This window comes from Bison bison, unplaced genomic scaffold (genome assembly GCF_000754665.1).
Source record: "Bison bison bison isolate TAMUID 2011002044 unplaced genomic scaffold, Bison_UMD1.0 scf7180017864198, whole genome shotgun sequence".
Lineage (NCBI taxonomy): Eukaryota > Metazoa > Chordata > Mammalia > Artiodactyla > Bovidae > Bison > Bison bison.
Genome location: NW_011494770.1, coordinates 2,190,427 through 2,202,659, shown reverse-complemented (window position 1 = coordinate 2,202,659; position 12,233 = coordinate 2,190,427). Strand labels below are relative to the sequence as shown.

Genomic DNA, 12,233 nt, shown 5'->3' with positions numbered 1-12,233 from the left:
GGGAGGAAGGATACAGGATGAGATGGAGAGGGATAGATGTTGCCCAAGTGATGTCAGCCTCCTTATCTTATTGTCCAGACTGGAAACGACTTGAGATTTTTGCCCAGAATGAGGTGAAAGTAGAAGTGAAAGTCTCTCAGTCGTGTCTGACTCCAGGCCGGAATACTGGAGTGGGTAGCCTTTCCCTTCTCCAGGGGATCTTCGAACCCAGGTCTCCTGCATTGGTTGCAGGCTGATTCTTTACCAGCTGAGCCACAAGGGAAGCCCAAGAATACTGGAGTGGGTAGCCTATCCCTTCTCCAGGGGATCTACCTGACCCAGGAATCGAACTGGGGTCTCCTGCATTGCAAGTGGATTCTTTACCAACTGAGCTATCAGGGAGCAGAATGAGGTGAGCCCTGATTATTTTCACTTGGGCAGGGAGAAATAGAAACTGAGTGTGAGATATTTGATGGTGAGGCCGTAAAAACATGTACTGGAGAGTTCCTATACGTTTTTTAAAACCATACTGTCTTCATATGAAGGAACCTTTTCTCATTTTGCTTGTTAGGCAGCACAGCTCAGACTAAAGTCCGAGGGTTGTGCGTAACAGAGGCCCTCACTGAAGCGAGCGTTCCCTTCTCCTCACTTACCCTCATTTATACCTTTGTGGGACTACTATTCTTAATAGCTAAGAATTTTCTAAATTTAGAAGTAGGTTTCAGGAAATAATCAAATACGTTCTATAATGTGGCAAGTTTTGTTATAGGTGTGATGTTTGAATGCCACTAGTGCTGTTTTTACAGTTAAAAGAACGTTTGCTATATGTTTCAGTAAATTGCAAAACTTAGGAAACTGAAACAAAGGCATGACATTATTCATTTATTGACTTACTTTCTCAATGCCTTAGAGCAGCTTGCATTTAGTGGGGGAGCACTAAATTTAGAAGAGTTTTTATGGAACTTTACAGTCACGAAGCGCTTCCACCTGTATTTGAGGTGAGTGAGCGCAAGCATTTGTATCCTTACTTTATAGATGAGGAAACTACTCCAAGTCAAACAACTAGTCAGTGGTGGAACTGGCGCTCACATGCCCTTCATTCTTCCCAGCTGCCTTTCCAAACAAATCCTGAAGGAAATCGTGTCTTTGAGCAGAAAGGCAAGCCCTCTATGGCTTCACTAGAAGCCTGTGTAAGAAAATGAAAAGGGGGGAGGAAAAAGAAGGCTGTGTAGATATAAAAGCTTTGTCAGAGGCCCTTTCCCAAGGTTCCCCTATTCCTCACCCTGTTCCCCAGAGCCTCGCCCTATAAGGCTGGAGGTATGTAACAGGGCGAGGTGTCTATTGCGTATGTTTGGTGTTAAACAAGCCCTGGCTTTATATCTTTGCATGCAGGCATGCATGTTAATGCTATATTTAGCTCTTTCCAGGTGGCACTAGTGGTAAAGAACCTGCCTGCCAATGCAAGAGACACAGGATACCTGGGTTCGATCCCTGGGTCAGGAAGATCCCTGGAGAAGGAAATGGCAACCCCACTCCAGTATTCTTGCCCGGAGAATCCCATGGACAGAGGAGCATAGTGGGCTGCAGTCCATAGAGTTGCAGAGACTTGGACATGACTGAAGCATCTTAGCGTACATACACTTGGCTTTATATATATTTTTGAGATCTAACCATAAGGCCACATCAAAGTGGCTGCCATGTGAACCAGCCGAGCTGGCAGGTTGGAGTGGAGACACTTTGTTGTGGAGTCCCACCTGGAGAAACAGGTGGGAATGGCTGTGATGAAGACAGATGGTGTTAGAGGAACAGGGACGTGGAACTGTGTTCCCTCCTCTGTGCATGTGGTCCAGGCACGAACGTCTTTAGAGCTCTTACCATGGCTTGCCAATCTTTCCAAGTCCAAAGACGTGATATGTAGGAAGTGCTCAGGATTGGTTGAATGATATGCATTTGAAACTTAAAAAAAAGATGTAAGAATAATTTTTCCCCTTTTAGTCTACCTTTCTTTAATGTGAAAAATACTTTTAAAAGAAACATCAAGTCAATCTCAACATTTAAAATTTAAAGTTTTGGATATTGTGAATGCAGAGGTATTCCTGGGTCATTCTTAAATTTAATTTCCTTAGTCCTGGGTTAATATCATTTAGGTTTTTGCCAGTACATTTCAGAGCCGTTACCTTCAAAGCTGTTCCTCTGCAGGACTGACAATAAAAGCCACTGAACTTTGTTTAATTGACTAATTAACATTTTAAAACACTGTGTTTTAAAATGTCACCTGGAGCCTAGGTGACTACAGCTAATTTGCCCAGTGTACACACAACTCTTCTTCAGTGTGCTTCCCTACCCTAGTCTCTATGCTAGGATCACAGCCTTCTCTCTTCCTTCTGCTCTGCTTATCATGTGTGGGTTTCATGTGCCAGTGTCTTTTTAGTGAGCCTTTATGCAACACTGGATGTGTGCAATACCTGAGCCCAGTGGGGCCAGGAAATCAGATAAGTGTAATAGGCATCCTCACCTAAGTCATCACCTGATGAGACCACAGTGTGGACTCAGATAAGGTTCAGATCAGAACCTTCCTGGGAGTGGGGAGATCAGGATGCAAGGGAAGAGGGGAGTCCTGTTATCTAGAGGTGGGCCTTGAAGAATGGGAGGAAGCGGAGGTGATTTACTGCATGCCAGGCTCTGCTCTGAGCACCATCTGTGTATCTATATATTTCATCCTTTTAAGAACCATATAAGGTCCATTCAGTTGACACCTGCATTTTATACAGAGGAAGCTGACACAAAGAGAAGTAGTTACCTGTCTGCGAGCACACAGCTCATCGATGGTACTGCTGGAGTTCTCACCCGGGCAGTCAGGCTGCAGAGTTCATGCTGCCAATTGCTACACTGGGCATTTGGGGTTTGAACAAGTGAAGATGAAGTGTTGTGACTCCCAGGACGTATATGGGGAAGCCATGGTAATCACAGAGGTGGATTAGTCAGTTTGGGCCATTTTGCTGAGTTCCTGGAATCCCACACTGAAGGGGATGATTGTACCATAGAGGGCCATCGGCTTTGTGGGCCCCATCATTGGCATTGCTTCGTTTGGTGGCATGTCGTACTTGTCATTGGTGGGCATCGGGGATGCTGGGAAGGTTTAGGGAAATTGCATAGCTTCCAGATGTTCATAAATCTTATTTACTTCTTAAGAAATGGGGTCTACTCTGTGTTACCAAGTTTTACCTCCCTTCTGGGAACCTGCTTGGCCTTTTGTACACCCTATGGGTAGAGATACCTTGGTGTTCCTGCTTGCTGTCCTCATAGCTTAAGGAGAATTTTTTTTTTTTCCCTCATGAACTGGCAGTGTAATTCTTTGTAGACTAACAATTAGTTTAATCAAACATCCTGCCATTAGGTATCAGACCATTCTAGCGTGCTGGGGATGAGGCAAGTCTGTTTTCTTTTCTCCATGGTATTCAGGATTACCCAACCCTATGAGAAAGGGTTTGAGAGCCCTTTTGGAGCTACCATCTGAACTTGTTGGTTCAGTTGTTCTTGTTATTTAGTTGCTAAGCTGTGTCCAACTGTTTGCGACTTCATGAACTGTAGCCCACCAGGCTCCTCTTCCATGGGATTTTCCAGGCAAGAATACTGGAGTGGGTTGCCATGTCTTCCTCCAGGGGATCTTCCCGATCTAGGGGTGGAACCCTCATCTCCTGCTTGGCCGGCAGATTCTTTACGGTTGAACCACCAGGGAAGCCCTCTTGTTGGTTCCCTAGCTGCATCATATTTTCTAGTTCAGCAGAGTGATTCATTTAAAAAAAAACCCTGAAACTGCCTGTCATTACACTCATGTCTCAGGAAGACCTCATACTACACTGTTGCAAGCACTGATGCACAGCTAATTGCACTGTGAAGGATTTGGGCTTTTTGAAGCTTAATGGTTTTTTCAGCTGATAACAAATATCACAGAATAAATTTCCTTGGCACAACATCCCACCAAAAGAAAGCAGTGAACGTTTTCTACCCCGGTCTGGTGTTATTCCAGTAGTAGGAATCTCCACACCAGAAACGTGCTGTGCCTTGGCGTGAATGGGCTCAGGCGGGATGGTGAGTGAGCTTTGATCTCGCTCTTGGTGTCGGCTGGAATCGCACAGCGCGCCAGCTGAATCTGTCTCTTTCTGTGCTTCTCCCCAGAAGCCCCTTGTGCAACGCCGCTGATCTGCAGCTTCGGGAGGCCGGTGGACCTGGAGAAAGACGACTACCAGAAGGTGGTGTGCAACAACGAGCACTGCCCGCACAGCACCTGGATGCACTTGCAGTGTTTCTACGAGTGGGAGAGCAGCATCCTGGTCCAGTTCAACTGCATCGGCCGGGCCCGGAGCTGGAACGAGAAGCAGTGCCGCCAGAACATGTGGACCAAGAAGGGCTACGACCTGGCCTTCCGCTTCTGCTCCTGCCGCTGCGGCCAGGGCCACCTGAAGAAGGACACGGACTGGTACCAGGTAAAGCGGATGCAGGATGAGAAGAAGAAGAAGTCGGGGTCAGAGAAGAACACCGGGAGGCCCCCCGGCGAGGCAGTGGAGGAGGCCAAGAAGTGCCGGCCGCCCTCCAAGCCCCAGAAAGGCTTGAGCCACGACCTGCCCCGCCGGCACTCCATGGACCGGCAGAACTCGCAGGAGAAGGGCGGCGCTGGGGCCGGCGCGGCAGTCTACGGGGCGCGCTCGCCCTGCGCTCCCCGGGCCAGTCCCCGCCCACCGGCTACTCCATCCTCTCCCCCGCCCACTTCAGCGGCCCCGCTCCTCCAGGTACCTCGGGGAGTTCCTCAAGAACGCCATCCACCTGGAGCCTCACAAAAAGGCCCTGGCTGGGGGCCACGTGTTCCGAAACGCCCACGTTGACTACAGTCCGGCGGGGTTGTCGGTTCATAGGGGGGGCCACTTCGATGCGCCCGTGCAGTTCCTCCGGCGCCTGGACCTGTCCGAGCTCCTGACTCACATCCCCCGGCACAAGCTGAACACTTTCCACGTGCGGATGGAGGACGATGCCCAGATGGGCCAGGGCGAGGACCTGCGCAAGTTCATCCTGGCAGCCCTGAGCGCCAGCCACAGGAACGTGGTGAACTGCGCCCTGTGCCACCGGGTGCTCCCGGTGTTCGAGCAGTTCCCGCTGGTGGATGGAACTCTGTTCTTAAGCCCCTCGAGACACGATGAGATCGAATACGATGTTCCCTGTCACCTTCAAGGTACAGGTGTTCACTCACCTTGCCGGTTTTCTGTGTGTGAGAAGTGAAAAGCCAATGAGAAGGGATGGCTGTGTTCGGGCTTCATTTTAACTGCTGGTGTGTTTTTGTTCTAGACAGGAGCTAGCTAACATTTGAATATTTCAGCTCCGCCCAGTGAGGTGGTGGAGGTGATATCCTTCACTCTGATGTCACACTATACTAAGTATACAGTGGTCCTGGTGGGTAATTTTATGTTTTTGTCTTGCTCTAATTTGAAGAGAGGATTCGGGTGTGCAGTGTTTAGTAATTGGGAAGAAAGTTAGAGAAGGAATTGCATAAAAATGTTTTACTTGCTATAAAATAGTTGCCTTTGAAATCTATGTTAATATACTCAGCAAGCTATAGTATATTCTCTTTGATCTTTGTAAACATAACACAGTGAAGGAAAAGGAGGGGTCAGAGACTGTGAGTTTTTAGATTAGTTGAATTAATCTTAAAATTTGTGAAAGGCGACACTTTCTTGATCGCAGGAAAAATCAGATATTATTCTGGTAGTGAGGGATGGCTTCCCTTGGTAGCTCAGCTGGTAAAGAACCTGCCTGCAATGCAGGAGACCCTGGTTTGATTCCTGGGGTTGGGAAGATCCCCTGGAGGAGGGATAGGCTACCCACTCCAGTATTCTTGGGCTTCCTTGTTGGCTCAGAAGGTAAAGAATCTGCCTGCAATGCTGAAGTCCTGGATTTGATCCCTGGGTTGGGATGATCACCCGGAGGAGGCCATGGCAACCCACTCCAGTATTCTTGCCTGGAGAATTCCTATAGACAGAGGAGCCTGGCAGGCTGCAGTACATGGGGTCACAGAAAGTTGGAGATGACTGAGCAACTAAGCACACACATGCGAGAGTAAGAGGTGGGGAGCTTATTAGTGCTGTGGATAACATACAGAGACTGGGACATTTCACCGAGAAATGAATGACGGGGTTGGCCAGTTGACAGAGAACTCTGTCAATTCATGTAAAACTATTGAATTTATGTAAATATGGGATATATGACATATAAGCTGTTTATAACTTTAAAACCATGCTAAGAAAGCCTATAGTAAGAAGGATATATCCCCACTTAACTTCTTCCTAGCAGCCCCTGCTGTCTCACTTCTCAGAGACACTCTCGAATCTTAACTAACTTCAGATTTTTACCATCATAATTTTAAAACCGCGAACTTCATTCTCCAATTTTAGGTATTACCTGTTGATTTACCCTTAAAAATTAAAAAAAATTTTTTTTGGCTGTGTTGGGTCTTTGTTGCTGCACAGGCTTTTCCCTAGTTGCTGTGAGCGGGGGCTAGTCTGTAGTTGCCGTGGGCGGGCTTCTTGTAGTGGCTTCTCTTAACGTGGAGCCTGGGCTCAGGGCGCGAGGGCTTCAGTAGTTACAACATTTGGGCTCAGTAGTTTCAGCTCCCAACTCTAGAGCACAGGCTCAGTAGTTGGGCTCACGGGTTTAGTTGCTCTGCAGTATGTGGGGTCTTCTTGGACCAGGGATCAAGCCTATGTCTCCTGTATTGGCAGGAGGATTCTTTACCGCTACCCACCAGGGAAGTAAAGTATTGATTTACTTTTAAGGTGGATGATGATTTATGCTTTCTTGTATCTTCCCCTTTCTCTCAGGATAATGCATCAGAATTCTTCGTTGAATACATCACAATTCTTAGTTGACTCCTTAGTGATTTTGCTATTATGAGTATGTAAATATTTAATCCTGAGCCAGCAAGTATAGATATATTTCCTGTATAGAGAGTCATATGTTCCAGGACACCTTTTGTTTTTATCGGGGTTAATTGCTTAACCTTTATTGAAGCTTTGGTTGGTAGTTCTAACTCTCCAGCAACTCTACAAACCACCTTCAAAAACATTTCCACATACCTGTCAAACATTTTATGAGTTTTTTTCTAGAAATTTTTTTCGTGGACACTTTCACCTTCCTGCTCCTGTCTATCCTGGTGCACTTAAATACTACCTAGCTGTACTACTTAGGTGTCCTAGGAAATTCCTTCATCTCTTTTCCTGTTTTTTATCTTCTGCTTCCTTGATCTCATGCTTTCTTTTTTATTCTTGGTTAATTTCCTATTTGTTGAGAAGCATCCTTTAGGAGCTTTCTGAGAAAGGAGGCTTGGGAATAAATGTTTTGAGATGTTGAAAGTCTGGTAGTATCTTGATTCTGTCTTCACACTTGATTGGTAGTTGGCTGGGTATAGTCTTCCAAGTTTTAATTATTTTCCGTTTGGAATTTTGAAGGCTTTTCTTCACTGACTTCTGTCTTCCCCTGTTGCTACTGAGAAATCTAATGTCATTCTTACTTCTGTTCCTTTATCTTCCCTTCCTATCCTCCAAAGGTTTTTAGATTTTCTCTTTCTAGTATTCTGAAGTTTAACCATGATATGAGTCTCTTTTTCCATTTATTGTGCAAGATGCTTTCTTAGCTTTAAGATTTTGTAAACCTAGAGTCTTCAGTTTGGGGAAATTTTCTTTTGATTTATTTCTTTGATGATTTACTCCCATTTTCATTTTCTTCCTTTTTTTTTTTTTTTAACTCTAAAACAGTTAATCAGATGTTGGACCTCTTAGACTGATTTTTTTTTTTTTTTTTTGAGGTGGAGAAGATGCTTCATTATGTATGTTTTTGGTCCTGTTCATCTCCTTATCATTCTTTTCTCTGGAAGATTTCTGTGATTTTATATTCCAATGTTTTTACTGAGTTTAAGGTTTTCTGTTCTGTGTTGTATTTGTAATTTCCTAAAGGTCTTTTTAATGGCATCCTGTTCTTATTTCATGGATGCTATTTCTATTTTATTTTTCTCAGCAGGGAAAGTGAGCTGAATTTGGTCTTCCTCGTTTTCTGGAATGTCACTTACTCCTCTGTGTCTTTTAGCCTTTGTTATTGGGCAAACCACTCTGAAACTTAGTGGTGTGAAACAGTGATGATTCATAATTTCTCACAGTTTTATGAGTTGGTTGGTTAGGATGGCATCTTACATGTCTCACAGTTGGCAGACTGGTTGGCCTTGGGAGCCTTGGCTAGAATGGCTTATCCCTGTTTATACATCCTTTTGTGTGCCAGTGGACTAGCCGGGGCTTTTTCACATGCTGTTTTTAGGATGGCAGTAAAGATGGCGAGAGTGGGGCTGCATGGCCCTTCTCTCTTGAGACTTAAGCTTAGGACTGAGTAACTCACTTTAGTCACATTCTGTTCTTCAAAATAAGTTGTCAGGCTATCCCAAATTCAGGGGATCATTCAATAGACTCTGCTTCTTGATGAAAGTTGTATAGAATGTGTGGTTATTTAGTAATAAATTACTCTTTCTCTTTCAGCTCTTCATCTCAACCTCCCCTGTGCTTTTTGTCCAGTTTCAGAGCTGCACCATTTACTATTTTCTCCATTTTATTTCTGATCTCATATTTTGGTTCACAGTTACAAGTATGTCATTGTTTCATGGAAGATGGAATTTTTATTTTGTTACATGATTTTTCTACTGTGTGGGGATAATTATAGAGGAAAGAAGATGGAAACATCATCATCATTTCATGACTGGAAGTATTCTTTATGAAAATGAATGAGGGTACAAGGGTACAGGGTACAAGAGAGGAGAGTTGTCCTTTTTCTATTCATGATGGACAGATTCCTTTCATTTAATCAGTTCACTAACCAACCAGACTTACGCATTGCATACTTGTACTGGGTACTATCAGTTCTTGCTACTCATCGATCTATAATCTTAGGACGTAAGATGCATTTATAAAAATGTAACTAACTTTACCAGGCCTAAGGCCCTAGTCTCACCTGTGGAACTGGTATCACCTTGCTATTATGTACATAAAGCAGCATCTTATCATTTCCAAGGAGGAAAAGGGCACTTTGACCTGGATAGTCAAAGGAGGCAGTGTGAAGACAGATATCAGGAGGTGCGTTGGACTTTGATAAACTCAGGGTCTAACTACTACATCAGGTGTTTGTTGATAAGGAGTAATGTGAGGAAAGGAATGGTGGTTCATAAAAAGATCAGGAGACAGAGAATTGAGAGAACCATTTGCCTGGAACAGAGGTTCTCGAGTGGAAAATGAGTAAAGTACGTGGAGAACAGATTACAGATGTCCTTTCAAGCCATAACAAAGAGCTTTGCCACGTTGATGAATTGAAGAATTTAGCAATTTTTTTTTTTTTAAGCCAATGGTTGCTTGGGAGAAAAACTGTTTACAAGGGGTGGAAGCTCTGCAGTTGTAACTTAAATCTCCATTCTAGATGCAAGGAGAAAAGCGACCAGCTGAGTGGTGACAGTGGAGATTGAAAGGTGGGAATAGCTGTGAGAGATTATGTTAAAGGGAAGATTACAGCTTTGGAGACAGCTTGACTACGGAGGATAAAGATGTGTCCTTGTTGGCTCACTCTTAGTCTAGACAAAGTAAATGGTATTTATCATGAACAGGAGTGGAGAAAGTTGGGGAAGGGACCAGGCCTTAGATGAAAGAAGAAGAGGCATTTGTGTGTATTGGGTTTGAAGAGATGCTGGGACTTTTGTGTGGAGATGTCTCTCCCAAGTGTTATAATAAATAAATATCTAAGATGAACACTGAAGCTTATTTATAATGTTAGTGGCTAAAAGAATGGAAGAGTTTTTGAATGGGGAGAAAAGAGAAGGAAAAGCAGGAGTATATGACCGAGCCCAGGACTGATCTTGGATACCCATCAGAGAGTGGATGTGAAGGGTAAAAATTAGATAGCCTGAAAATTCTGTGTGTGTGTACACACCTGAAGTACATATACATCCACAGGTAATGAATGCATTAGGTGTGTACTACAAAGGTCTTGAGCAGTTTGATTGTTGATAATAAAAATCTGAGGATCTGGGTGTTTTATCAGTACCCGACAAGTCAGTGCCACAAGTGGGGCCTTGGCATGTGTCCGTGTTTTTATTGCCACATCTAAGAGAAGTCCGTGCAATCTTTTTTATAACACGCCAGTGTCAATCATTTCTTCCATTCTAGAGTTTCAACCATGTATTCCTTAAAGCATTTTCAGTTCCAATAGAAAGGCCCATTCCAGGCCATAAGATTCCAGGCTGCAGTTGGTGATACACTCCTGAAATATTGTATTATTTCCAGTGGTGGACTCTGTGGATTGTCACGCCTTTGCGTTGGGACCCTGTTCCCGTCACTGTCTTGCCCAGCTCCAGCGCCTCTTCCCTGACTTTTCCAGATGAAGATGCTTTTGCTTGGTTGTGATCATTTATTAAGGTTTAATAATTTATTAATTTACTGAGACAGATGGAGTTAAGAATTTCTTTTGGTGCTTCTTTACCACTTAGAACCACAGAAATCTACTGTTTGTTTGAATTCACAATCCTAGAATAGATTTAGAAATTTTAAATTCTCAGTACTTAGGATAATGTGTAAACAGTAATTGAAACAAATCCAGAGACTCAGTCCAGGCCAGGAATTCCCATGATGTAGAGTGGAGGTTAAGAGTCAGACAGAAATTTAAGTCTGGACTTTGTTACTTACTATCTTTTTGAACTTGAGCAAGCTACTTCAGCTCTAGTAAGTTTTACTTCCTCCTATCTGAAGTGGGAATAACAATAATGCCTACTTTATAGGGTTGTCATGAGGGTTAAGTAAAATGAGTCACATAGCCTCCAAGCACAGTGCCAGGTCCTGGGTAAGCATTCAGTGAGGTTCACTGTCAACTTCATCATAGTGGTTATTGCTACCAACATGTGACTTCTCCATCTGTCCCTGCTCCAACCAGCCACCTGGGTGTCTTTGAGTGTTGGAGAACTGCAGTGAGTAAGTCTAGAAGGGAGATTGGAAATGAAGCCTTTTCCAGTGGCAGCTGGATACTGAACTGACATCCTGAAATGCCCTAGGCCACTCTGAGTGGGCATGGCATGTGAGATCGTTTTATTTTCAGAACACTACAGAGCAGAGGTAGGCAGTATTGCAAGAAACTGTTATCACCCATCCCATTTTTGGCAGAGGCCCCCAAGGTTAAAATGTCTTTGGCTGTTAACATATTCCATCCGTTCATGCAACATACAATTATGGAGTGCCTTCCATGTTCCAGATACTGTGCTAGACATTGCAGCTTCAAGGAGGGCATAGTTCTCACAGAGATGGAGAGTCTTGTAAGCGAATGAAATGAAAGGTTTCCTTATAAGTACTGTATATCCCTTTCCAGTGGGTAAGGAGCAGGTTGACCCTTAACACTGAAAAGATGGCAGTGGGCAGCACATTCTGAGAAAGAAACCATGTAGGAGTATGTGTCCTGCTGATGGTAGTTTTTAGCACCGTGGAACCCTGATTCCCACGTAGAGAGCACGTTGTTGCTGCTACCTGTTGCCTGATGCTGGACATTCTAACTCTTCCTGATTTGAACCTAAACCCTTCCATGTAAACTAGGGTGATGTCTTTCCTTTATAAGCATTAGATATCAATAAATAGTAGAGGGATGAACTTGCGACTTTCAAGAGCCTAGTAAATAACAAGACATCAAACTCCTTTTGGAAAACAACACAAGTAAGATATAATTCTGGTTCCTAAATTGGATGTGGTGATGGCTGAGCAATTTTGGAGGCAAGAACAGTTAACATAGTAATTTTGGCTGTGGCATAATTTTGGGCTATCAATACCAAGACAGACTGGGCTTTTTATGAGGGGATGATGAGAGCCCCTGAGCACAGACCAGCATTGCCGGTTCAGCCTCCATATGAGCAGAAAGCCCTGCATGATCCCAGGTTGGTTATGAGCCTCTGTGGCTTGGTCATGTGAGTTTGGATATACGTATTGTAAACCTGGCAGCAGTTTTCAGAAAAGTGAATTGAAGCCAGTGTTTAATAAACTTGAACTTAAAGTATGTGTTTCATTGACAGTAGTTGGTAATCCATCATTATTCTATTTTTTTTAATTGGAGGCTAAATTTATTTATTTTAATTGGAGGCCAATTACTTTACAATATTGTATTGGTTTTGCCATACATCAACATGAATCCGCCACAGGTGTACA

The 12,233-nt window shown here is 43.9% G+C and overlaps 1 protein-coding gene across 1 annotated transcript in view; it reads left to right on the top strand.

Moving 5' to 3' along the window:
* HECA (headcase homolog (Drosophila)) overlaps positions 1–12,233 on the top strand; it is a 91,751-nt gene that overhangs the window by 70,465 nt on the left and 9,053 nt on the right. Inside the window, 3 exon segments of the mRNA XM_010844301.1 lie at positions 4,159–4,689; positions 4,692–4,757; positions 4,760–5,206. Of these exon segments, the coding sequence (XP_010842603.1) occupies positions 4,159–4,689; positions 4,692–4,757; positions 4,760–5,206 (1,044 nt within the window).